Source organism: Tenrec ecaudatus, chromosome 4, assembly GCF_050624435.1.
Source record: "Tenrec ecaudatus isolate mTenEca1 chromosome 4, mTenEca1.hap1, whole genome shotgun sequence".
Lineage (NCBI taxonomy): Eukaryota > Metazoa > Chordata > Mammalia > Afrosoricida > Tenrecidae > Tenrec > Tenrec ecaudatus.
In genome coordinates, this window is record NC_134533.1 from 201445225 (window position 1) to 201471939 (window position 26715).

The window sequence follows — 26715 nt, forward strand, 5'->3', positions numbered from 1 at the left end:
GAGGTACAGACACCGCTAACCTCCCTGCAGGGCCTGCCAGGCGGGGGATAGTGGGCGGCCTCCACACATCAGAGCCGACTCCGAGTAGCGTGTTATCCTTTAATGGAGACCTGGTCAGAGGCCGCCCTCTCCCCAAGGACCCCTTCGGCTGATGCCCTTCACCTCCGGCTGCCTGTGCGGCAGGAGGTCTGGAGGAAGGTGTCCATCTTGGGCCGAGGACCACGGTGGCGGCAGCAGCAGCAAGGCCAGAGGCAGCTAAACTCAGGTCGAGGATGATGGAGCAGGGGTTGAGAGGGGGGGCCCTCCTCATCCTCTCTGAAACCCACTGGGTAAGGCCCAGTGTCCAGGTGCAGTATGGCCTCCCCTTCTGGCCACTCTCTGGCCCTCGACTCTCCGCAGTTGGGCATCCCATAGGAAGTCGTCCATGGGGCCACTGGGTTCAGGCTGGGTGCCACCACCTGAGCCTCTGGACCCCAAGCCTGTGAGAATGGGTCCCACGGTGCCCAGGCCAGAGAAACTGGGGGGCTGGGAGCCCCCTTTCCGCTAAACCTGCTTGTCACTCACTACAGCATCTAAGAAGGAGGTGGTGTCTCCCCCCACGGCTCCCATGTCCTATAGGTCCGTGACCTTGTTTTCCACCGCAGCTGCGATCTGCTGCAGCCGGTAGCCCAGCTGCATCTTCTGGGCAGTACCGTCCTCCTCCAGGGCCGTGATGATCTGAAACACAGACACCAGCCCGCTGGGGAGAGCTCTCTGGACGCCCCGGGTGAGAGTAGGCCCTGAGGCACTTCCAGAACACCTGTGCTCCACTGCACTGCACTGCCCCCCCCCCTGCTCAGGGCCTCTCCAGGTAGAAGGAAGGGGTCAGCCAGGCCAAGCCACGGAAGGTTCTGAGGATTCTCGGGCTAAGCCAAGAAGCCTGCCAACAATCCTCCTTCCCTGTCTCCGTTCTGCCTTACCCATTGCTGCTCTGAGGCTAGCCTGAGAGCCGCCACCCGGCAGAGGGCACACACCCCAGGGTGCCCTGCGCCCCAGGAGTGGCTGGGCACTGCCAGTCAGGACAGACAGAGGTGGCAGTGCTGTGTCCCACCCAGCACACTCACACTACAGGCTCCTCAGTGGTCCCCAACCCCCCTACTCACACTCACATCATGCACACACACACCATCAGTGCCACCACACCCAGGGGCCCGCTGAGGAGCCGGGAGCTGGGAGCAGGTGTGAACCAGCCAACACCAGGAGCATGTCCCAAGGACACACGCACCCCCAAACCACCAAGGGGCTCTGCCTTCCCTAATCTGTGCCTGGGGTTGACCCCAAGGTGTCCCACCCTGAACCAGAGGTCAGTCTCCCTCAACCCTCTAATCCAGGCCCAGGGTCTGCCTACCTGGTCATAGTATTTGTTGATATATTTGTAGAGTTCATGCAGGGCCACTCTCGCCCCCAGGTCTCCAGAGAAGTTCTAGAGAAGAGGCCAGATGAGAGGGGTGAGAAGCCCTGCCAGCCACCAGGGGTGGGCCAGGACCCCAGAGAGGCACAGGGGAGTGGGCGGCGGAAGGCACAGACCCTGCAGTGGGAAGCAAACCCCTCTGCGGACCGAGGGGTCCAGCCAGTGTGTGCTAAGCCGAGGGCCCTCACAGTGGGCTGAACTGTTGGAATGAATCCTAACCCCTTTGCCCGCCCCCACACAATACCCTTGGGGATTTGGGGTTCCTTTGTTGTTAATGAGGTCGGGTCTGTGCGAAACCTAATGACCTGGCGGTACAGAAAGAGAAGACTGGACACAGGGCAGCAAGCCTGTCCACCCGGAGGACAGCGAGCTGCCAGGCAGAGAACGGGCAGCAGGGAACTGAAACCCAGCTCCCACAGAGAGCACTGGGTCCGCAGACGCTGACAAAAGATCTTTCCCCAGAGATGGCCGAGCGCCTGCCCCTGCCCCTACCCTAGCCGGTGCCCTGAATTGAGACCGCTCGCTTCCTGCAGTTGTGAAGAAATAGCTTTCTGCTCTTGAAAGCCACTGCCTTGCAATGTCTCGTTATAGCAGCGCCGGGGAACAGAGACCAGCGCCTCGGCCAGGAGTGACCTCCGGTCTGCAATTTCCTGGTGCCCAGACATAGAGAAGCCCCAATCCACCTGCTTGCCTCCCACCCAGAGAAGTGGGGGCATGGAGGGGGCAAAGTGAGGTGGGCAGAGCAGGGCCTAAAGTATTCACGGGGACCCTGCCTCGTGCCCGCCTTCAGAGCAGTGCAGAGCCCAGCAGGCCAGATGCCACACTTGGGCCGTGCCCCCCCACCCACCCCACCCCACCCACCGCACTCTTGCTCTCATCGAACTCGATGATGTCCCAGGATCCAGGCAGGATGCTGCCAAGCCCGGACCCCCTCAACTGGATGTGGGAGTTAGTACCACTTTAGCTTGTGGAGCTCTTGTGGGGACCCAGTGAGGTCCTCAGAGCACCCCACAAAGGACACGCAGCAGCACCCTCGGACCCTAAGTGCCAGCAGCATCACAACTGGGTTGCCATGGTCACTCAGAAGCCTGGTTCATCGTGTTCCCTGAGTTGACATTGTAGGACTGTTTCAGAAGGCAGGAGCCCTGGTGGCGGAGTGCGGTAGGTGGTGGACTGCCAGAGGCAAGGTCAGTGGTTCCAAACCATCAACTTCTCCCCGGAGAGAAAGATAAGGCTTTCTACTCCCCTAACAGTACAGTCTCAGAAACTCACAGGGGCAGGTCTACCCCATCTGATAGGGTCGCTCTGAGCTGAAGTTGGTGTGATGGCAGTGTGTCTCGCCTAGCAGTGTTTTAGGAGGAGCTGGGGACATGAATATGGCACTGAGGGAGGCGGGCAACAGGAAGGCATGGGTCCCCAAGACCCACAGACCTGGGCTGAATCCCTGGCTCTGCTCTACCTCGGCTCTCTGTCTCCATGCCCCAAGCAGGGATGCAGGAGGGGCCCCTGCGGGCTCTGTGCTGAGATTCCTGGAGCCTTTCTTCCTTGACGGTGGCAGATGGGTCATTGTATGCATGTCACAGTGGTTATTTCTCTCTACCCAGCCAGCTCACAGGGCTTCTGAGTGCCCAAGGGCCTCCCTGCAGAGTAGGTGATGCAAAAGGGATAGGGCCCTCCCATGGGAAGCCAGAGGGAGCCTTACCCGGGAGAGCTCGGCCAGGATGGAGTTCATCTCTTGGTCACTGGCCGGGATGGCCTGTCTGATGTCTGCATAGTACCTGGCAGAGAGAGACCACAGGGGACTCAGTGACCAGGTAAGCACGGCCCTACCCCTAGGCTGCAGCTGCCACACCCACGAAGCCCCACCCCGGGATGCCAGTACCTTTCCACCATCTGTTTGTACCGGGGAATGTCTCGGGCATAGAGCAGCTTGTTGATGGGTGAGTCCTGGAAACAAGAGCAAGAGGCCCCTTGGTTTCCCAACACTTTTCTGTGTGAAGACTGTAGAATGGCCCCTGGTCCCAGTGCATGGGGACAGCTGGTCACCCTAGCCCCTGTTTCCTTCTGCCAGGTCCTCGCTGCTCTCTCCACTCCTTCCGGGGACAGGTTCTGGGGAGGAACTATGAGCTGCTCGCAGTGAACCCCAGGCCAGTGCTCATCTCCCTGTGCCTCCCATGCAGGGTGGGCTGTGGGAAGTGCCCGCAGGGCAGGGAGGGTGCAAGGCAGGCTGTGGGGAGCCCTAACACTGCTGCTCCAGATCCAGGTGCCTCACTGCTTAATCTCATGTAATCCTTTTAAAAATGAGGAAACTGCGATCCAGACAATGCAGCAATTACCCCAGATCCCCTCCCTCCCAAGCAACTGGGCTGGAATGGAGGCAGGTCTCCCAGACACCCCCGTGCGGCTTCTCCCACAGACCTGGGTTCAATCCCTGGTCCCGCCCCAGCCCCCACCCCCCATCCCCGTGGCCCTAGGCGGCCATCTCCGCTTCTCTAGACGCACGGCTCCCTCCTCAACGGGATGTGAGGTCTCAGGGGTGGCAGCAGCAGGGCTGGGCTGCGCTGTATCACCCGCTCTCTCTACAGGGCACCCTCTCCAGAGCCCTCTGCTGTTCTGCCAAGGCGCAGAGGCCGGGCGAACACCCAGCCACTGTTCAGCACCCTGCCCTCCCCCAGAGGCGGCCCAGCGGTGGCCCTGGGACTCTCGGCTCATCATGGAGTGCTCAGTGCATGTGGAACAGAAGTGGTTCCCAGAGGCTGTGCTACAGCATAGAACTTAACCCTCCTGCTTCGGTGCTTCATCTCAGCAGCCAGAGGGCATGGCTCTGAAGAGGCCACAGGCCAGCAGGGGCCCAGCCACCAGGACATTGGCTTTGGCTACAGGGGTGGGGGGTGGGGGGTAGGGTATCAGACCGGCCCAGAGCTACCCTAGGCTTGCGGAGCCACGACCCCTGCAAACAGCCTGGCGTGCCCCCAGGCAGCTCAGGCTCATGGCCCCAAGCCTCAGAAGCCAGACGCCAGGATGGGGAACGAGTCCTCCTTTCCTCAGCACTCAGGGACCACACTTCAGCATGGTAGATGGATCCAACCAGCCTGGTGTCCTAACCCCTGCCTGGTGACCCTGCCCCTACTTGCTGTCCCCACCCCCATCCCTGCTCGCCCAAAGACTGATGCCACCTCCTCTTGGGGCTCAGCCTCTTCTACATCACCCATGGCATGGCCACCAGTGTGCTCAGACTCCAGCCTCTGGGTGAGCCTCACACCCCCAGCCCCCAGCACTGCAGACCCAGGTCACCCCCACTACACATGCGGCCCACATCTTAACTGGGCAAGACGTCACCACCTCCCCGGGAGCCCAACCCCCCACCCCAGCCAGGGCGGCTATGCTCGGCCCTGTGGCCCCATGCCCCGCTGGAGCCTGCTCACCCGACCCAGCTTGTGATCGGCCAGGGTGCAGGCGTCCATGAAGGTCTGCGCGATGACCAGGAGCACGGCGTCCATGTTGTCTGAGGTCTGCACGTCGAACACGAACTGCGGGTTTTTTATGATATTGATCCAGAACCTCAGCGGCAGGCTGTGTGGGAGGGAAAGGGGGGTGGCCAGTGAGCAGGACTGGGGGAGGGCCTGAGATGGCTCCCACGGGGCTCTGCAGCCCCGCCGGCCCCACCCCGACCCCACCTGTTGGTCTTCCAGATGTGCACGGTGTCCTGGTCGGAGATGCCGTGCTGCTGCGCCTGCTCGTCCAAGAGGTCAAAGAAGTACTTCACGGCCAGGGGCACAGGCCGGCTGGTGCTGAGGATGGCCTGGAACAGGTCGTCCACAAACTTCTGCAGGGTGCCCTGCGGGGAGAGGAGCGGAAGCACTGCCCTGAGGAGGGGACTCTGCAGCACCAGCCCCGCCTCTGCCAGCTGCCAGGTGGGAGAGGGGGGAAGGGGCACTCCGCCAACGGGAGAGCCAAGCCCCGCCCCCAGCCTGACCTTCATGGACAGCAGGCGGGTCAGGTAGATCTCAGGGATGGCCTTGGCTCGCTCGCGGTCCCCGCCTCGCAGGCTGCCCCTTCGAGGTCTGGGGGGCTCGGGCTCCTCACTTGGCTTCACCAGGTGCCAGGGCCGGATGCCTCCCTCGTCGACATCCTCCAACATCGGGGTCCCTGCACAGGAAGCCCACCCTCACCAGATGCCACCTCCCTGGGGCCCTTGGGGACCCACCAAGCTGAATGCCCTAATACCCCTGGCCCCATTCCAACAGCGGAGGTTGTTTATTGGAGACAAACTCTCGAGAATGTCACCGCTGACCGAGGAGAACTTAGCCAGCGGAGAGTGAGGCGCAGCGTGACACCTGAGCCCGCTCCCCCAGCATGGCAGACAAGCTGCTTCCCGGCCAGGAGGGGGACATGCGGGGGAGGGCGGGTTGCGCAAAGCAGGAGGATGGCGATGGGGGCAGGGTACTCACTCTCTCCGGGGACGTAATCCTGGTTTTCTCGGAGAACGTGTTTGGTGAGGCAGGGCACCAAGGCCACAGTTGCTCCATCCGGGACCTGCTGGGCACAGCCGATGACGCCTCTGCCTGCTCCCTCTGCCAGCCCCCACCAGGCCCCCACCCGTGTCTCACCTTATAGTGCTGCAGGGTGTTCAGGCGCCGCCACAGACCCTGGACCTCGGACGTGACGTCCTCGTCGGAGAGAATGAGGTGGCCCGCCACCCCGGACCGCCACTCTGTAAAGACAACATGAGCCTTGGCCCAGGCTTCCAAACTTCCTGCCCACAGCCAGACTGTCTCCTCTAGGAGGACACCGGCCCTCTATCGGTGGCAGCCCCCCACCAACGTCCCCACCCCCACCAACAAGGCCAACGTCTGGGGTACTTCCCCAGTTGAGAGCTCATCCGTCACCTACAGAGGTGTCTTGAGCAAGCCAGTCCCACCCCCACAGCAGGGCTGCTCTCCTGGCCGGCGCCCCCACAGCCTCACCCACATCCAGGGTGCGGGGGTCCGGGCGCTGGGCGAGAGGCACCCCTTTATAGAGTTGCTCCAGCATCTTCTCCTTGGCCTGGGCAATGGTGTCACAGTCCAGGACCTTCACAGGCATGCCCGGGGCCTCTCCTGCCCCAGGCCCCACGGCCAACAGGGCATTCAAGGTCTGCACGGGACACACAGGAGCCATCAGGGGTCTGGTCACACTCAGGATGATGAGGACACAGGGCTGAGGGTAGGCACGATCCACAGAGGGGACGCCACCTCCCATCCAGCCCCAGCCTCCCAGGGCCATTCACTGCCTCTCCACCCAGGGGCGGGCAGCCCCCTGTGCTCTGGGACCCAGTTCCTCACACCTCCCTAGCCCACGTCTACACACACACACACACACCACTCCCCCCCCCCCCCAGCTTCCCAGGCATCTGCCCCCAGTCGGTCTTGCTGAAGAACGTGCCTAAGCAGCAAGGACTCCACCCTTCCCACCCAGACTCCGACAGGGGAAGAGACGGAGGCCGACTGCAGGGGTTTTCCTGCAGGAACTTGCCATGTGTAACCAAGGAGAAGCAACCCCAGGGAAAAGTGACGTGAACCCCCACAGTGATAAACAAGGCACTCCCCTGGCCAGATTCCGAGATGGTGACGTGGCCCCCGACAGAGCAGACACTTGGACTGGTCCAGGCAGGCCGGCCTCCTCCCCAGCAGACCCTGGCTGTGGCCAGCCTCACTCTGTCCCAAGGCTGACCACACGCTGATGCTACAGCCACAAGGCCCGGCCCTCAAGTCCTGCTAAGCTAGTCTAAAAGCTGGTCTCGGGGGCCCACGGGCCAGGCTGGCTTTATCCCCAGAAACTAGAAGCTGGCCCGGACCATGCGGCCCTTCCCTCTTCCCCAGGCAGCATGCCACCTCCTGGGCTCTTTCTAGGGCGGTCAAAATCCAGGGCCTTCCCAGGGGACAGATAAACCCCTCAGGACCAATAATGAAAGTAGCAATACCAGGAAGGGAAGGGAAAGCAGAGGAGAAAGGGGAAACTGATCACAAGGATCTATCTACATAGAACCCCCTCCCTGGGGAAGGGACAACAGAAAAGTGGGTGAAGAGAGACGTCAGACAGTGTAGGGCATGACAAGATAGTAACAATTTATCAATTATCAAGGGCTCGTGAAGGAGGGGGTGTGGGGAGGGAAGGGGAAAATGAGGAACTGATACCAGGAGCTCAAGTGGAAGGAGAATGTTTCAGGAATGATGATGGCAGCAAGTGTACAGATGTGCTTGACACAATGGTTGTATGGATTGTGATAAGAGTTGTACAAGCCCCCAATAAAATGATTTTTTTAAATCACCAGGGGCTCATACAATTCTTATCACAATCCATACATACATTGTGTCAAGCATATATGTACATTTATTGCCATCATCATTCTCAAAACATTTGCCTTCTACTTGAGCCCTCAATAAAATTATTTCAAAAAGGAAAAAAAGTGAAGAATTCTATGAAAGCTAAAAAAACAAACAAACCAGGACCTTCCCAGGGGACAGAGCCTTCCCCAAGGTCTACCGATGCCTTGCCTGTCCACCCATGAGTTCAGGGACACTGCACGCAGAGAATGCAGCCTGGCGGCCCAGAGAAACCGGCGTTCAGACCTTGTCTGCTTATTAACTAAGTGCATTCAACTAGAAAGCTCTACAAACCTCGGTGTGTTTGTCTGTTAGTATCACCTTCGACGGGGAACCCCTTGTGGGGCTCCTGCGAAGATTAAATGGAACAGGACGAACCAAGGCCCAGGTCTGACCATGCTAGGTCATCCAGCAAACTGCACCCAACAGGAGCGGGCCAGACAGGTGTCCCATCCCTGTCCCCCGAGCCTCTGGGCCCAGCAATGGACCTTGACCTCCTTCCTCTCACACCAAACCCAGAGGGTGACCTCCACTGAGGACTGCTACCCTGACCGCACATCCTGATGCTCAGGGCCCTCAGCCGTGACCACCAGCCCAGCACACGTGTCTGTGCGTGTGTGCACATATGTGCATGCGCTCAGACCCTCACCAGGGGGCGGTACTCCACATCCTCTCGGAGCAGGCGGTTATCATTCAGGGTGTACTTGGCTTTGCCAGTCACGCTGTCCACCGGCCCCTTGTCCACTTGGTGCTTAATTCCTCGGAATAGCATGTACAGAGGCTCCCCCACGGAATCCTGAGGGGGTGATAAGTGGTAAGGGGTCCGCCAGGATGGTGAGAGGACACAGGTGTGCAGGAAACAGGGCAGGATCCAGGCTGCAGAGGCTAACTAAGGTGACTGGGGAGGGGGGAGGAGGGTGGCGGAGGCCCTCCCTAGGGCATAGGGGTGCCCACCCCACCCCACCCCCCTCACCCTCACGAAGGTGTAGAGACAGATGGACATCCAGTTGGTGAGCAGCTTCTCCACCACGGTCTCAGTCCTGGGATGGCAAGAAAGGGGAGGTCACGAGGGGCTGGGGCACACCCTGGTCTGCAGGCCTCAACACCCTCTGAGCCCCCAGATTCAGCTCCCAGCTCCCAACTGCCACAGCCTGCCCGGGCCTGGCACACACACCCCACAGCCCCCCACAGCCACATAGCCCCCAGACCTGCGCAGCATCAGCTTGGGGTTCTTGGCGACGTACTGGGCCACCAGGTCATTGAGCAGGGTGCGGAGGATGTCAGTGAAGTACTCCAGCTTCCCGTGCAGCGCCACCGTTAGCAGGGACGCCACGTAGGCCCGGTCCCTCGCTGAGAAGGTACGCTGGCTCTCCAGCGTGTGAATGAACTGGGCCCGGAGAAGTGGGGGGTGGAGGGGGAGACGGCGTAAGAGCCGGTGGGAAAGAAAGGGGGGTAGGGGGGGAGTACCGGTAGGGCCCAGGCAGGGGTTCCGTTGGGGCCGGGAGGGCGGGGTACCTTGGTGAGGAAGAGCTTGCTGTTGAGCAGGTTGGAGAGCTGCCCCAGCCCCTGCTCCACGGTGGGCCGCCTGCTCTCAGGCACCCCTAGGTCGCGGTGCAAGGGCGACTCCCGGTGCCCGGGGAAGAAGACCCGCTCGGCGTACAGCTTGTAGTCGAGGAAGGGGATGCCGCTGCCCAGGAGGTCGCTGGTGAGATCAGTCATCTCGGTCATGAGGTCTGCGGGGCAGAAGAGGTGAAGCAAGGGCAAGAAGCAAGCTCCGCGCTCGCTCACCCATGCGCACGCTGGCGCGCACGCGCACAAGGGCTGCCGGCCAGCCGGGGCCTCACCTGTGAACTCCTTCTTGCAGCGGTCCCGCACGCTGCTCTCCAGGTTCTCCAGCTGGATCTGCACCTTCTTGTAGTCCCTCAGCGCCTGCTTGCTCTTCCTCCTGCTCGGCGAGGGGAAGGCCGGGGAGGCAGAGCCCTTGCTGGGTGGCCGGGCCATGCCCTACCCGAGCCCTGCCCAGCCGGAGGCAAAGCAGCCTGTCGCGCAGACCCATGCCCGGGACTTCGGCCAGCACAGTCGCCCGAGGAGGAGGGTTGTCAGCAAACTACAACCAGGCCCCATCAGGCGCACGGCCTGTCCAGGCCGATATGCGTTTGCCCTGCGACAGCGAGACGCGCCACCCCTCTCCTTCCCCCGCCCCTCGCTGCTTGACCCATCTAGTCTCTGGCCTTTGAACCAGTCTGTTGGCCCCCTGGTGCGGGCTGCCCCTTCACGGCCACACACCTGCCACTGCCCTGCCCACTCTGCCACCTTGAGCTGCACCCACCTGTACATGAGGACGATGATGAGGACACCCAGAGCCAGCAGAGAGGTGCCCACCCCCAGGCCCACCTGGGCTGCCACCGGGAAGGTCGCGGGGCTCTCGCCGTCGTATTGCACGCGGCCCAGGGAGAAGCGCAGGTTCCCCATCTGCACCTGCGCGGCGGGCGGGCGGTCAACCGTGAGTGTGGGCCGGGCAAGTGCCTGCCGCCCAGCAGAGCCCGCGGGCTGCCCACCAACCGTGAACTCCGGCAGGGCATCGGAGACTTCGCCGGCGGCTTGGTGGCGAGGCAGGGGCTGCTCCGCCGGGGGCTCGCAGTACAGGTGGTGCCGGGTCAGCGTCTTCACCACACAGGGGCCGTCTCCAATCATGGCCACCACCTCCTCCTTAAACATGGCAAGGTCCAGATTCTCCCCCTAGAACAATGGTTCTCAACTTGTGGGTCGCGACCCTTTTGGGGGAGTGGGGGTCAAATGACCCCTTCACAAGGGTCACCCGATTCATAACAGTAGCAAAATGACAGTTATGAAGTAGCAACGAAAATAATTTTATGGTTGGGTCACCACAACATGTACTGTATGAAAGGGTGGTAGCATCAGGAAGGCTGAGAACCCCTGTCCTTGAACATGGCACGTGGCTGACCAGCCCAAGAGGAGCAGGTGGCCCTACAGATCCTGCCCCTGGCATGAGGGAGGGTGGTCTTGGTCACCTCACCAGGAGCAGGGGTAACCCCCGACGTGGGGTCGACAATCACAAGTAGTCCTCGTGCCCCTCCCATGACGCTCCCCTGTCCTCCCAGGGGTCTGACTTCTCTGGAGACCCTGTTCTGGAACAATTGCCCTTGCAGTGTGACCCACAGCACCCTTATTTGTTGCCTGATGGTCCCCCTAGTGCAGCTGTCAGAACACGGGTCCTGCTGCTAGTGGGTAGCAGTTGCGTTACCAATTGCACATGTCACACGGCTGCCCACACGTGTCGAGACGCAGGCCACTACCTGGGGTGACCAACTCCCTCCAACCCTTACCAGATAGTCACAGGGAAAATAAGGCATCACATCCAGTCAAGGGCCCTTGCTTTACCCATCCCATGCCCCCACCACACGCACACAATACACATAAGCATGTACACACACACATAGGCACACACACCAGCACAGTCAATCCAGCAAAGCAGAGAGGGTGGGGCTCAGCACATCTGAGTAGAAGCCATACCTCCACAGAGAACACACTCCCAGGCTTATGCCGGAAGGGTGCAGAGGGGTCCTCTGGGCTGAGGGGATACAGGGTGGGGTCCGCCTCATAGGAGAAGGGTATGGGGTTCAGTGACGCAAAGTCAAAGACCAGGTTGTCGAGGACAAATTCCACCTGGACCTGGGCGCTCTCGGGGAGGCCCGGGAGGGCAGGTGTGCGGCACGTGATGAGCTGGGAGGAGTTCACGCGGCACGGCTCCTCAAACTGGGGTGGAGGAGGGAATACAGGTGGTTAGCGGAGGGCGTCAGCAGGAGGCAAGGGAGCCAAGCCAAGGTGGGGGGCCTCCTTTGGTGCCCGTGGTTTATCCACAGGGCATGGGGCGGGGCAGAGGATAGGTGACAACTAGCCCGGCGTGAGCTGGGATGCCCGGGGTGTCCTACGTGTTGACTAGCACAGGAGGCTCCAGGGGGGCAAGCTGGCTCCGGGATCACGCGGCGTCTCCGACCAAGTCCCTGGTCAGGCTGCTGAGCTCTGGGGTTCAGCGTCACTCGGACCCTCGGGGTCTGTACCACATCCAGGTTCTGGCCACGGACCCGAATCTCTCGCCCACCACTGAAACACAGGGCCACAGGTCACGGCCGAGTAATGCAGAGCTTCTGTGGCCCAGCCTGGCTGACTCGGCCCCGACCCCAGCTGCCAGCCACATTGTGCCCTTCCTCCCCAGCAGCAGTGTGGGGGTTCCTGACACACACACACACACATACACACACACACACACACACCCTTCCAAGCAAAGCCCTAACACACACCCGTCCAAGCAAAGCCACCGTCCCCGCCACACCCTGCCATGCACCACGCACCTGAAGAAGCTCCTGGTGGGGCTGGCAGAGGTGATGTTGGGGTCTGGTGTATATTGGAAGTGGCTGTGCCCCAGTGTCCGCTCAGCAGTCCCGAACCACACAGCCACGGGGAGCTCGGTCGGCACAGCATGGGGGCTGGTCTCACAGCGCAGCTGCTCAGACTGCTGCTCAGACAGCCTGGGGAGGCGGGGTCCGGGAAGGGGAACATGGGATCCAGTATCCACCCAGGACCCCCGGGCTCCTGGCGGGGCCTGGCTACTAGCTGCATGATAGAGCCCTCCTGACTCTCTCCCCTTTCTGCCTGGACCCACCGCCCCTGGGGTGCAGGGCTTTCTACAAGAGTGACAGTTCTCACAGGTGACATGGCCGGTCTCCAACTACCACTTGGATGTCCTGCGGGCGCCCGGTCAGAAGCTTTGAGCCCTGCAGGGTGAGGTGGGTGCCCCCAGCTTTGGGGCCACGGACGGGGAAGATGGAGTACACCTCTGGGTCCTGTGGGGATGGAAAAGATGTCAGCCCACAAACCAGGAAGCAGGGGATCCCAAGGCAGAAGAGAGGGTCCTGGGGTAGTGGGGGGCGAGGAGGCAGTCTATGAAGGTGAGCAAAATGGGACTGGGCAAGAGGCGCCACCAGACGGGGTGGCCCCTCCACAGCAGTGGACAGCTCGGCAGCCAGGCACCTGATAGGCAAAGTCACGCTCAGAGACGCCGTGTCCTCTTCCCAGAACTTCCACCATCACAGGGCCTGACACTTCCTCTGGGCTCCGCCCGGTGGTGCACACGAGGCTACAGAGAAAAGGCAGGCTGTGGGGGCCTCAGGCTATACCCAAGGGCCCCCAAACTGTCCTGGCTGCCCGCTCCCAGTCCCAGAAAGTTGGGCAGTTGGTCTCCCTCTCCTTGTTTGTTCACAAGATGGACAGCTCTGGAGGAAAGGCTCTCCGATCTGAAAATAGGTATTTGTGATTTCAGTCACCCAGGTGTGACCACCGAGGCAAAGAAGGCTTTACAAAGAAGCAAAGAAGGCTTTACAAAGCCGCCGCCGCAACCGCCTCCTCCGGCTGGCTGTGGGATCGAGGAGCTCGGCTGATCTGAGTGGGCCTGGCCGGCCGCACCATCACCATTACCAGTGGGGCACCCGCCGGACAGGCTAAGTGTTATTTCCCCAAGGGAAGGAGAGACCCAAGACCTCGTCCGACCAGATGACAAGCACAAGGGGAAAGATGAGCTGGGATGAGTGCCTTCCCAACATTCAGCCTGGGGCTCGGCCCCCAAAACACACACACACACACACACACACACACACACACACACACCACCCCCACCCCCACTAGAGGAACCAGGTGAGTGATATGTGAACTTCCCAGGGAAAGCTTCAGCCTCAAGATCCTTTCACCACTTTGTAACGCACTTCACTAGCAGCTGGCGCTTCTGGAATCATTAGCAACTCAGGGATGCAGCATGCTGGGTCAAAACACATGGGGGCGGGCCCGGGGGTGGAGCTACAGGCTGCAGCACAGCGGCTGCTTGCCATAAAGGGAGATTTGAAGGCCGACTGGACCCAGCTTCCAGTGGAGCTGGCGGTGGTCAAGGGCTCCAGGTAACTGTGACTCAGCCTGGCTTGGGACCGGCTTTGAGCCCCAGGGAGGTACCCAGCCAGGTCCCTGGGCCTGGACGGACGTGGAAGAGTGACACTAAGTAGGTGAGTCACATGCCCACACTCCTGTGGCACTTAACTTAGGGCAGGGCCGATGGGAAACCCAACCCCTGAGCACAACTGGCTGGACAGCTGAGAACCTGTCAGCATAGCTGTGTTGAGGGTAGCTGTGAAGGCCAGGTTTGAGCACCCACTGGGCCAGGAGGCAGTGCCATCTGTCAGCTCTGGGCAGTAGCCCTGCCACTGGCCAGTCCAGGAGTGACTCCCACCCCAACCCCCCACATACACATAGAAGCCTCTGTCAGCACGTGCGTGCGTGTACACACACACACACACACACACACACACACACACACACAGCAGCTACCCAGGTCAGGAACCTGCCAATCTCTACAGGAGCCCGATAGGGGGGCTTCAATCACAAGCCCCAGGCATTCTCTCATCAAAACCCAGCAGAGAGAGGCAGGTGACAGGGTGTGCCCTGCCCACTTACCTGCTGGAAACCTCATACTCCTGGGTGTCCACTGCACAAGGCACTCCGGCCACTCTGACCGTGTCCTGTACATCCCGCACGTGCTGGCCGAGGTTGGAGCCCCTGATGGTGACGCGGGTGCCCCCGTCCACGGGCCCCGTCAGTGGCTCCACCTGCTCCAGGACAGGGGCTGCTCACTGCCATCTGGCCGTTGACCACCCCAAACCCCGGCTGCCTCGACAGGCGGACCCAGCCCCCAGCCTCAGGCCTTTGGCGCCCACAGCACCCCACCCTTCCCCAGAAAGCAGCCACGTGGGGGGAGAGGCCTGTGCTTCCACACACCGAGTGGATGAGGGGCGCGGGACACTGGGTGGCCACAGCCCCGGCCTTGCCACAGGCCTCCTGGGCCACGCAGTGGGCGTGCTCCCCCTCGCACCACACGCAGCCGTACTGGGGAGTGGCGGTTTGGCAGCGGCTGCAGTCCCCGTGTCCCACGGAGCAGTCATAGAGCACCACTGGGGGTAGCAGAGACAAGGGTCAGAGGCAGGTTTGGGTGGGCCCTGCCGCCACCTCTGCCGGCCCCGCGGCCCCGGGGGGCTCACCGTGCAGCCCATCGGCGCTATCCACACGCAGGCGGCCGGCCCAGCGCAAAAACAGTCCAACGTGGAGCTCTGGCTGGAGAGCCTGGTAGCTGAGCTGGAGAGAGAGGGCAGTGAAGAAGGGCAGCCTTTAGGGTCTAGGGGACGCCGGGGTGCTCATAGAGGGGACTGGAATGACTCGCTGGGAGGGGAACAGGGTCAGAGAGCAAAGCAGATGTACGGGGACCCCCACCATGGGGGCTCAGGTCACAGGTGGAGGGAGCAGTCTGGAAGTTAGAAGTCACCTGGGACAGGCATGGTGCCATCAGGTGAAGTGGGCAACCAGCCCATGGCCAGCGCCCCTTACCCGGCCCACCATGCCATCCTGGGGTGTACCTGGCACCGCTGGCACGTGATGTGGCACCGAGTCTCGGGGGGCGGCTCACACTCCACCAGGCCTGCAACCACCAGCTCTTGGCCCTCCAGCTCCATCACACACTCGACCTCCCCAGGGCTATCCTGGGGACAGAGGGCACCGCTGATAGGGAAGCTAGCAGCCCCACCCCCCATGGTCCTCCAGTCCAGTCCCCCTGCCCCCCACCACCTCCCAGCAGCACTGCACTGAGACCCAACACCATGACTGCTTCCCCCCAAGGACACCCTGGGAGGGGCTGGTCCAGTGTGTGAGGTGCCGGGGAGGCCCCCAGCAGGACAGACTGACCTGGAAGAGACGCAGGTTCCTGCCGAGCAGGCGCACCTGGTGCTCCACAAGGACCGGCAACAGCGTGGATCCCTGGACACTGTCCACACAGGGGCAGGCGCTGGCCCCCCAGCCCACCTCTTCCTGCAGGCCCAAGAGCAGCGCGGTTCATGGACACCCCACTACAGCGCCCGCCCCTCTGCAGGCCAAGTCCCGGGGTGAGGCCGGCACACAGCAGTAGACCCCACCCCACGCCCTGCCCTCGGTGCCACCGACCCAGAACCGCAGGGCCAGCGAGGGGCTGCAACCCTCCCCGGAGGCCTCCTTCCTGGGCTTGGCCTCACCGGCTCCCAGAGCCCGGGGGTGTCGTACTGGTAGTCGAGGCTGGACAGGAGGATGAGGGGGGCGGGAGGGCCCTCATGCTCGGCCGAGTCTCCATCACCTGAGAGGAGGGTGGAAGTGGAGAAGGTGGGCGTGTCACCCCCCGTCCACTCGTCCGCCTCGGGTAGCTCGCCGACTTCTCGAGTTAGCCAGTCCAGAGCAGGCCTCGCGGAGCCCGCGGCCCCTGGGAAAGTGGTGGCGGGAGCAGTGCCAAGGGGCCGCTCTGGGGGTATGGCAGAGGGGGGCGTCTCAGTGGCGGGGTCTGCAGGGGCCGCGGGCAACACTGTTGCGTCTGAGGGCAGTGGATGCGGGGGCGCCAGGAGGTCCTCAGGTGTGGCCCCCAGTCCAAAGACAGTGGAGGGGGGCGCAGCCGTCAAAGATCTGCTGGGGGAATCTGGAGGGGAGGACTCCTCCTGGAGAAGTGGCTCTGGGGAGGTGGGGGCAATGGAGGGGCCAGGCTTTGCATGCGGCCCCCCGGGGCTGAGCGAGGAAGGCCTGTCTGTAGACAGGGTCTCAGAGGTGGTGGCCAGCGAAGGGGCCCCGGGCTCCCCGGGAAGGGCCTCGGGAGCTGGGGTGACGGTGGTTCTGGGTGGGAAGGGGACAGGCTCGTGGCCCGTGGGAGGGGCTGCAGAGAGAAGCGGGCTCTGAAGGGGAGGCGGAGAGAGACAGAAGGGGCCTCGGCGGCAGGCACAGGAGCAGGCAGCAGGCAGGCAAAGGATGTGTTAAGAGGGAAAGAGAAACAAAAACAGCCCATTAATCCTCCGGAGGTTGGGGGACAGGGGGCTCTAGGGGGGGCGGCATCTGCACTGAGGTAGAGCCCAAGGCCTGGACCTCTCTGCCTCTGTGGCCAGCGTTATCTCCCATCCGGGCAGCCCCGTGGGCAGCCCTGGCCAGTGAGTGTGTCTCGCACACGGCAGCCCGGGTGTCCGGGCAGAGCTGGGCTCGGTCGGCTGGGAAGGCAGGTCCACAGCCCCCGGAGTGGCAGAGAAACCCATGTGCTGGGCACCCCGAGCCCCTGCAGCACCTGGCCCCACCATCACGCTCACCTGTTGGCTCACCACCATGGGCCCAGCATCACACGAGGCCTTGTGCGTGCACAGGTGCTGCCAGACACACCAGTGACACCCCCAGCGGCTGGTCACGCAGGCCTGGCACCTGCGAGGAGAGTGAGGCTGAGGGCCGGGTGGCCACAGGGCCGCCCAGGGGTGGGGGAAGTGGGGGCGGAGGGACGGGGCACTCACTGCGCAGAGGGACGGAGCACGCTGACGGCCACACAGTCGTAGAAGGAGAGAGCCGCCTCAGTGATCAGGACGGGGCCGAACCTCAGCTCCACACTCACAGAGACGTGGTCTGCAGGGGAGGCGGGGGCTGAGGAGGGGGCCCGTGGCCCCATGGGGAGGAGAGGGGAGCCCAGGATTAGGGGACACAGTCCCTGGGGCACAGCCTGGGGACTGGGAGCAGTGTGGACTCCAGAGAAGGCTAAGCCCCTGGAGCCATACCTCATCCCAACCACACCCCTGGGAGCAGGGCAGGAACACGGTGCGGGGGCCTCCCGGGCACCTTCTCTCACCCACCGGCTCCTCTGGGCGGTGCTGGAGTCTCACTAGGGGGTGGGGAGGAGCAGGTCACCCCAGAGCCGGTCAGCAGGGCTGGGCTCCGGTGCTCCCCAAAGTGGCAGGAATAGGACTCGCCAGGCTGCAGAAGCGGCAGTTCTGGCACGGACAGGAAGACCTGACAAGAGAGCACAGGGCACACTGCTGGGTGCCAGGCATGGGCCGGGGGGGGGGGGGGAGCTCAGCAGACCCTGCAGCGACCAGCACTCCCCACCCCTCCTCAACCCCCGCCTCCCCACTTTCCCAAACACCTCTGCACCCAGGTTTCGGACAGGAGAAACTACTGTCCCCACGCAGGTGACTTGTGCATGTGATGGTACTGGCCCTCCCCCCTGGGGCCCCGCCCCCTCACCTCCTTCCTCTCCTGGCGGCTAATGTTGGCAGGACTCAGGGTCGTCACCCGCAGGCACCCACGCTCAGGCTGGAAACTCCACAGCCACTGCTCTGGGCCGTGGTCTCTTGAGCATTCAGAACGGCGACAGCACCTGAGAGAGAGGGAGCAGCGTCCACCCCAAGGTCTCCCTCCCAAGGGCTGCTGGGAGTTCACAGGAGCACCAAGGGCCGATGTGGGGGTGCTCAGGCCGGGACTCCAGGCCCTTGTGTCTGCCCTAGCAGGTACTAGTGCCCAGGGTAGAGGATGGGGAGGCTGAGAGTCAAGGGCCCAGGATTCTGAGCTGTAGGCCTGGCAGCTAGGCAAGAGCCCTGAGGGTATAAGGCTAGGAGGGGGCCAGGATCAGGGGCCAGGGGCTGGTGGGACACTGACCTGCCAAGGAGCACACACCACCCACAGTATGGGTCCCTCTGAGCCAGGCAAGAAGCGCAGTCCAGGTGCTGGGCACAGGAGGCCACTGGAACTTTGAGCAGCTGTGACAAAGAGGACCTGAGACCACCGATCCAAACACCAGCAGCACCCCTACATGGGACAGCCTGGCCCTGCCCCAGGGCCCCCACCCACAGCCACAGCCTGGCACTCACTGTGCTCTGCGTCATGACGTACAGGTGCTCAGATGCGCCATCAAAGGTCAGGTCTCGCCTCACCGCAGACCCCTGTTGGATGATCTGTGTGGAGTAGGGGTGGCCATCGCTGCCCGGGCCCAGGTAAACCTGAGGTTAGAGACCACAGGGTCTGAGACGCAAGTCCATGATGGTCTATGGCCACAGGACTTGGATCCAGGCCCGCTCGCCCCACACACACCCAGCGAAGCAATGGGCAGGAGAGTGTCCTCCTGGCCATACACTGCTCAGCCCGCCCCAGAGGACAAGTCACGGGTAAACATGTCCTCGCCCTGGGAGGGCAGGTCAAATATCCTGGGCCTGCCTGAGGTGGAAGAGGGAAGTGTCACAGGTCACCCCAACCAGCTTTGGGAGGGGGTGTCAGATAGGTCACCCAGTGCTTGTAAGAGGAGCACAAGTCCTGCTGGGGCAGCAGTGGGAAACGTCACGGGTCACACACCTCAGCCCTAACGGTCAGAGTAGGTTCCCAGTAGCCCACTGCCCTACTCCTCCCTGGAGACACTGGGGGCGGGGTGATGGGAGGGCAGAGTTTGCTGAGGACTCACCCTGTGCAGCTGCCCTTGACTGTCACCCAGGAAAGCAATGGTGTGTCCATCCTCCATGGTGACCGCTACGGCAGTTAGCTGGACTCCTGGCCACTCCAGCACCGGTGTGGCTTCCAGTGGGACCCGGCTGGCCATGGGGCTGGGTGTATGGTCTGAGCCACAGGGGTAGGCATCCAGGGTGTCCTGCAGGCAGCACCTCTTAGGACCCCCCAGGCCAACCTCCCCGCTGCCCCTGGACTCTCTGCTCCTCCTCCTTGATAACGCTGCCCCTGGACACCACCACTCACAGCCAGAGACAGTCCCAGCCTCAGCCTCAGCCACAGCCACAGCCACAGCCACAGCACAGCCTCAACCTGGCTCCCAGGATGTATCCCAGCTGCCTTGGGCAGTTCCAGCCAATTTCTTCTCCTTTGCATCTCTGCCTCTCTCTGTTGCCCCTTTCTCACATCCCTGGCCTGGGACCGGCTCCGTCCAGTTTATCAGCTCAGTCTTCTCCTGCAGCTGACACTCACCTTCAAGCCTACCCACCTGGATCCCGTCCATTCCTTACTGGCTTCTGCCTCCTGCCCGCATCTAACCCCCTTCTCCATCCATCCCAAGACAGCAGCCCAGCAAGTCTCAACCTCACATTCCATTCTCGTGTGAGAACCTGAAGTGGGTCCCACTCCACTCCACCTTCAAGGCCTCTCTCTGCCCCATACCTTGAACCCCAAACACTCTCTCAGTTCACCTCTGCAGACACTCCCTTCTCCACTACCTGACCCAACCCCATCAGAGACGGGCTGCTCTCTGCCGCGCTCAGGATAAGAAGGTAGCTCCTCCGCCACTCGGGCACAGGGGACGCACTTAACATCTGCTGACCTGGGCACTCGGCCCCACCAGCTTCCCTTCAGACCCCCAGGGCAGCTGCTCGAGGCTCTGGCCAGTGGCCTCCGTGGGCAAGAGAGCAGGGCAGCGCCAGAACTCACCACGGGCAGCTGAGCACAGTTAGAGTTGACGTCGTACTCGATGTAAGCCACCTCACGGGCCCCGTCTTCGGAGTAGCCCTCTCGGCTGTAGCAGGCATCTCGAGTGCGGTTGGCGAGCCGGTCCACCTCATCCATGGGGAAGGCGCAGAGGGCAGAGGCTCCAGAGGGCCCTGGGGCCGCCGATGGGGGCCGACCTGCCGCGGGCGGCGCAGCAGAAGCAAAGGCCGCGAAGAGCACCTTCCCGGACATGGCCACGGCCGCAGCCTGCAGCAGCCCGTAGCGGTCGCCCTGGCAAGCCAGGGGCAGCTCCACGTAAGAGTAGTAGTGCTGGTCTCGGAGGCACATGCGGGACACGTAGGCCCGGAAGGCTCGGGACTGGGCCTGCAGGTCCCGCCGCAGGAACAGGAAGTAGGCGCTGGTGCCGCGCACAAAGGCGCTCACGAAGTGGTGGCTGTACTCCGACAGGCGGCCCACGGATAGCTTGGCCGTCTCCTCGTAGGAGAAGGCAGCCTGGGGGTCCAGGGGCCACAGGGCCCGGGTCGTGATGGGTGGGATGCCACCCCCCACGCCCCTGCTGGTGTATCCGCGCCCCACAAACAGGAGGGGGTCCCCAGCTAGGCCCTGGGCCACCAGCCCTACTGTGCTCACCGCGGGGTCGTTAGCGGCTACGTACTGGGTGTCCCCTGGCCGCTCCAGGCGCAGCAGCAGCTGCCCCAGCTGCCCCAGGCGCCGCTGCTCACAGACACCCTGGTGCACGCTCCCGCACACCACCAGGGCCCCTGGGCTCACCAAGAGCAGTTGGTTCGGGTTGTTGGTAGGCTGGGCCTGTGGGCACTCGTCGGGCATGACGGGAGGCAGGCAGTCCCTGCTGTCCAGCACAGGGCCAGTGGGTACCGCAGCCTCCAGCTGCAGGCTTGGGCTGAGCTGGAACAGGAAGTTGGTGGCCCCGAGGTAGAGGGTGCCTGAGGCGGGGTCCCGAGTCAAGTGCTGCAGTTGCGTGTTATTGGGGGTGAAGGCAGCTGGGGATGGGGGCTGGAGGGTGAGGGCCCACCCGGCCCAGAGCACGTGGAGAAGAGCTGGGCCGAGTATCGTCATGGTCACCTGGCAGGGAGAGAGACCACCAGAGTGTATCTGGCCGCCGGTGAAGGGCAGGGCTGTGGGCCCTGGGAGCACCCACGGAGCTTCCAGGCCCCCTCCCCCAGGGCAGTGCGACAGGAGCCAGAAACACAAGTCTTGCTTGCAAACACCAATGCTACTCCCTGCCTTCTCCTTGACAGCCCTGGGTTGTCAGAGGGAGAGGGGCTAAGGGGGCAGAGACTTGGGAAACATCCCATCCCCAAAGGCCAGAACTGGAAGGAGGCCGCTGAGCAGGATGCTGGGAAGGAATGGCCTACCCCCCAAGGTTGACTTCCTGTCAGGAAAAGGGGAGGACATGGCCCCATGAAGCACCTGCAGCATGGCAGGGCTGGCCAGGGCGTTTAGGGTAACAACCACAGTGAGGAGAGGGAGGCTACAGCTGGCTGGTTGGGTGGGGGCCCGCAGGCCCGTCCCCACTTTAGAAAGCCTCCCCAGCCTACGTGGGAGTCAGGCTCTAGGTAGGTGTGAGGTCAGGCTCACCTGGCAGGGCCGGCTGGGTCAGGAGACAACGGCATGACCTGCGTGGGAGTCACCTAGCCAGGGAGGAAGCAGAGCATGACACCGGGGCTGGGTCACAGGCAGGCAGGAGCCTTGAGCCCCTCTGTGGAGGCAGCTCAAAGATGCCCCCTCCCTGCTGCCCAGCCCAGCCTGCTGGTGGAGCTGGGCCCAGCCTGGCCGTCAGCCACCAAACACATTCCACATGGGACGCCTCCTCCAGAGCCCACATGGGGAGGGGGAAGGAGAGGGCAGCAGAACCAGGCACCCGAGGGGCCTGGGAAAGGGCAGCCGGGGTGGGTGGCAGGGCCCCCTCAGGTCCCCAGCACAGCGCCCTCCCACAAGGCCCCTTCTTTTCAGCACTCTCCACCCACCAAGGCACCAGTTTCCCGGGCCACACAGGCCCATGGCCGGCGGGCCCAGCCCAAACCACCAGCATGGATGTCTATGCACACATACTCAGCACTCACGGGCCAGGGTGCACGCACACACTCCCATAGAGTGCGCTCGCGCGCCCGCACGCGCGCACACACATGGCTGTGTGCAGATACCATCTGCTCACCAATCACACACACACCTGGAGAAACGCAGCCTCACATGCACGCTGCCCAGTCACGTTGCTCACACTGACACAGCTGCAAAGGGGCACCTCCCCTCTGCAGAAGCACACATCACATGAAGCTCCATCACATCTCCCTGGTTCAAACCCCCTGCCCCCTAGGTTGGGTTGTGCAAGCCAGACCAGCTCTGTCTGGTCTCTCTCCTGCAGGCCAGAGCGGAGCCAGGGTCCTGGGCACGTGGTAAGTAGAGGGGAGGGGCGGAGAGGGCGTCCTGGAGGAAGCCACTGTGCCTGGTCCTGCCTACCTCCTCAGGACCTCAAGGACCCAGGCGCCTGTCCTCCTCACACGCCCTCCTTTGCAGGCCCCAAGGTCCCGTGGAGTGCTGCCACAGGCCACGCAGCCCAGGCCACGAGAGGGCCCCCTCCTCACCTGCTGTGCCCAGCCACCCCCAGCTGCCAGGCTGCCACCCAGGTCAATGCATCCCAGCTGAGGCCATGGCAGGGCGCTCCTGAGGCTGCCAAGGGGCAGGGCCGAGCTCTAGAGGAGGTTTCAGCAGCCCAGTGGGAACGGGGGAGCCAGGGCCACCATCCGATGGAGCAGGGGGGCCGTGGCCACAGCCCGACTGGGCACTGCTCCCAAAATAGCTTGGGGGTTTCCATTTTTAGTGTGCAGAGAACAGGGCAGCTCTATGGGAACAGGAACAAGGCTGTCTCTGTTTGCCACCCAAGGGGGGGTGGAACCGGGGTGGCAGGAGAGTCCAAACGCGTCGAGAAGCCCAGGGCTGTGGCAAGGCCAGGCTGCCCAGGAGCCCCCCGCCCTGTTTCCAAGGGATGAGGGGAGAACAGACGTTTCTCCCTCCAGGAAGATGGGGAACAGGGCCCGCCCAAGGATGGGCACAGGCCAACGGAGACACTCCACTACTCCCACTGGCTCCCCTGGGGCCACTGGATGTCAGGGGCATGCCCAGGGCAGAGGGCCCCTGCAGTTAGGTCAGCCGTTTCTCCTGCCTACGGACTAACAGATATTTGTTCAGAGACGCCTGGGTCCTCGGGAGCACAAGGAGCAGCAGCCACTTCACTACCCAAAAGTACAATCACCACTGGGCCCAGGAAGAGGATGGGATGGGGCCAGAGCAGTCCCTGGGCAGGTTGGGGGCTGGCCCTCTCGGGCTCCACTCCAGAGGTTTCTTCAAGCACTGTTCCTTCTGTGAGGCTGCGCCTAGCCCAGGGCAGCTCACCCTTCCTTCTCCATATTCACCCTTCCTTCTCCACATTCCACAGGTGGGAGTGGGTGCTGGAGGAGGAGGGAGGCAGGCAGTGGCATTTTCTCCTGTCTTGGGCACTGTGCCACCGGTCAGAGGAGCCCATGGTCCCTGCAGTCTAGCCCCACTGCCCCGCACCACCTCATGAGCCCTCCCTCTCTGAGCAAGGGTGTTGGGGGCATCCGCCTGGGAGAGCCTGAGATAAAGGTCATGTCTAGCCGCCCCCTGGCAGCCCGCCCATGCCCCATGTTCCTCCACACATGCTCTTCGTGCCTGAAGCCCAGGCCTCTCACTCCTCTGTGCCTTTGCACTGGCTGTTCCCACTGCGTGGGATGACCACTCCCTCTTCACCGATTAACCCCTGCACCGGACAGCCTCAGAGTGCCGGCTTGGGAACAGGAAGGCAAGGCTTCTCTGACAGCGATAAGTGCAGTGGTGTCTGCCTGGCACTCCCAGGCCACGTTTCTCTGGACTTCGCTCTCTCTCCCACTCTGGACGTGATGCCCCCTGAAGGCAGGGCCGTGTGGCTCTGTAGACAGAGCTGGAGTTCCCTGCGGTTGAAAGAACTCTGGCTTCACAGCAGGGAAAGCCCTGTTGGTTGGGTAGCTGCAGGGCCTCTATCCCTCCCTAGCCCACCTGCCCTCTCCAAAGGCAAGGCATCAATCTCATTTTTTTCCCTAGGGAGCCGGTCACAGCAGTCGGAGAGGAGACCCACTTCCCGCCCTTCCTTTACTTGGCCAGGATCTCTGCCCACTCCCCAGGTCTCGGCACAGCCCAGGCTCACAGCCAAAGTCAAACTCCACCTTTCTCTCGACCTCGTTCTTCAGCGCGGGTCTGAAGCTGCTTAACTTTAGAGCAAGCGCCTCCCAGACCCTCCTGAGACTGTCCTCACCCCCACTTCTGCCCCCAAGGGTCTAACCAGGCTGCGTCTACAAAAGGGCTATATACTTCAGCCCATGTCTCCAGAATTAGGGGGAAACTGGCTTTTGCTCTCAACCCTCCGCCTCCACTCCCTGGATCCGCCAAAGCGGTGAGTTACTCCTTCGCAGTGCAACGGTACACACACACACACACACACACACACACACACACACACGCGCGCGCGCGCACGCGCGCGCGGCGGGGCGGCGAGATCCACCGCAGCTCAGGACGCGCCCGCTTGGACCCAAGCCGCGCTCATCCATCACCCACCGTCTGCGTCAGGGCACCGAGAGGGGGTCCCCTCTGCGGGCGCGCGGCGGAGGAGCGCGGTCCGCCTTTGTCAGCCCCGCCGAGCGAGCGCGGTTACTACCAGCGAAACCTCGCTCGCCCCCTCGGCTCTTCCCCGAGCCCCGGGCCGCGAGGCAGGGGCGCCACGAGGGGTCCTGGGGGGGGGGACGACGGGCAAGGGGCTGTCCGGTCCCCGCGCGGCGGCGAGGAGGGGGCGCGGAGGAGCAGCTCCACCTCCTCCGTCTCCCAATCGCGTTCCGGGCGGAGTCGCCAAGAGTTTCCCTCCGCGCGAAGAAGTGTGGTCCCAACTCTCGGGACCGAACCGCCCACCGCTCCCCCGGACGGCCAGGCGGGGACCGCAGCCTTGCGCCTGTCCCCCACCCCGGCGTCGGCCGCCCGGCCCGGGGCCCGCACTCACCGCCCGGCCAGACCCGCCCGCGGGACGCGCGCGCCCAGGAGGCGCCGGCCGCTCGGGGCTCCCGGGATCTGCGCGCGGCAGCCGCGGGGCGCCCCCCCGCCCCGGAGGTGGGTCCCGCGGAGCCGCAGCTGTTACCCGGAGACCGAGGGGCGGAAAACTGCGCCCGCTGCCCGCCCCTCCCGCCGCGGCGCTGCCACCGCCGGGAACAAAGGAGACAAAGCCGCGTCGGCCGGGCCGGCTCCGCTCCTTCCCCCCCACCGCGACCGCCGGGCCGCCCTACCCCCGCACCCCACCCCACCCCCACCGCCCGGACAAGGCCGGAAGCAGCCGGGCGCGCGCGGCCCTGAGCCGCCCGGGACCCCGCATTCCAATCCCGCGGGTTCCGCATTTCCTGGGGGCGGGGGGCGCAACCCACTCTGGCGGGGGCCGAGGTAGGGGGGGTAGTTGCTGCGTGGCGGTGGTGACCATGGCAACGGGGATCGCGGAGGGAAGGGGGATTACGGAGTGCAGCCTGAAATGCTGGGGGCCCGGCCCGCCACTTCGGGGCCTCACCGGGGGCAGCAGCGTTTGAACTAGAATTGGGAGCCCTCCCGGCTTGGGAATGGCGTGATCACGGGCGAAGGTGGCTCGCTCTCCAACCCGCCAGGTGACTGGTGGTAAACTGCGGCCTTAGCCTCTTCCCGCCCGCCCTCAGATCAGACCCGGGCCCCTCACCTGCCGGGCGTGTTCGCCAGCCATCACCCGACCCTGCCCAGCGCCCCAAGCGCCCTCTTTTTCTTCCAGTACCTGGCTCTTGTCGTCCTCCCAACTTCCTGGATCTCAACTTCCAGGTACCTTGATTCTCCCTACCGCACCTAGGCTTGCCCACTACCCGTACTCCCAAGACTCCCCAGCAGCTAACCCCTCCTTCCGGCCCCCACCTCTGACTCTGCGGGAAGAGCCCGGGCTTTGGGGTTGGGCCTGGGTTTGCGCCATCGTAACCTGACCCCCAAGCTTATTTGCTCACCGCTAAATGGGGGTGACACCACCACCACCACACCTAGCCAAGCTGTTATGGGAGGGCACCTGGGCCACAGAGGTGCTCCAGCAAGGGAGCATTTCCTTGGCTTTTACTGGGTCCTCTCCCCAAAGGTAGCCCTGAGCACCACCTCCACCCCCCAGCTGAGGAGTCTTGGGCAAGTCTAGAGTCCCTCCTTGTCAAATACCTGGGCCCTCGCTGGAGGGAAAGCTGGGTAGAAGGCTCTCTCTTCAAGACCCAGTCGTGCCATCTGCAGGGCCCTTTACATACATCCTGTCATGCTTGCTGCAAGCGGGAGCCAGTCCTTGGCCCACTCTGTTAGTACTTCTCTAGAACTTTGGCCCAGAGACAGTGGGTCAGTCAGTCTCCTGGTAGACACAATCCATCACCCACACAAGTTAGAGCATGACTTTACCCAGTAGAATCCAGTCATTCACACTGGCTACTACCCAATGAGATAAGGCCACAGGTGCCCTCTGTTACCCTCTCACTCCCTCTCAGGGAA

The 26715-nt window shown here is 63.1% G+C and overlaps 1 protein-coding gene across 3 annotated transcripts; it reads right to left on the reverse strand.

Moving 5' to 3' along the window:
• Positions 1-85: 85 nt before the first annotated feature.
• On the reverse strand, positions 86-26123 carry PLXNB1 (plexin B1). 3 transcript variants are annotated; one of them, XM_075547283.1, is made up of 38 exons: positions 25979-26123; positions 21730-21782; positions 20113-21213; positions 19145-19327; positions 18561-18689; positions 18349-18449; positions 17938-18070; positions 17547-17703; positions 17214-17322; positions 17019-17127; positions 15936-16616; positions 15613-15735; positions 15288-15410; positions 14916-15009; positions 14656-14828; positions 14335-14486; positions 12868-12973; positions 12544-12680; positions 12189-12365; positions 11769-11940; positions 11350-11592; positions 10378-10554; positions 10145-10293; positions 9660-9760; positions 9331-9548; positions 9024-9202; positions 8789-8855; positions 8465-8611; positions 6418-6586; positions 6061-6164; positions 5902-5986; positions 5427-5599; positions 5128-5288; positions 4876-5023; positions 3333-3397; positions 3153-3228; positions 1388-1462; positions 86-717 (listed from the first exon to the last, which is right to left on the reverse strand). In XM_075547283.1, exons 3-38 carry the CDS (start codon positions 21205-21207, stop codon positions 613-615), a joined length of 6396 nt encoding a protein of 2131 aa, XP_075403398.1. In that variant the 5' UTR covers positions 21208-21213; positions 21730-21782; positions 25979-26123; the 3' UTR covers positions 86-612. The 3 variants fall into 3 exon arrangements, with proteins under 3 accessions (XP_075403398.1, XP_075403399.1, XP_075403400.1); XM_075547284.1 differs by lacking the exon at positions 25979-26123 and adding an exon at positions 25193-25436; XM_075547285.1 differs by lacking the exon at positions 25979-26123 and adding an exon at positions 24757-24969.
• Between the last annotated feature and the right edge of the window lie 592 nt (positions 26124-26715).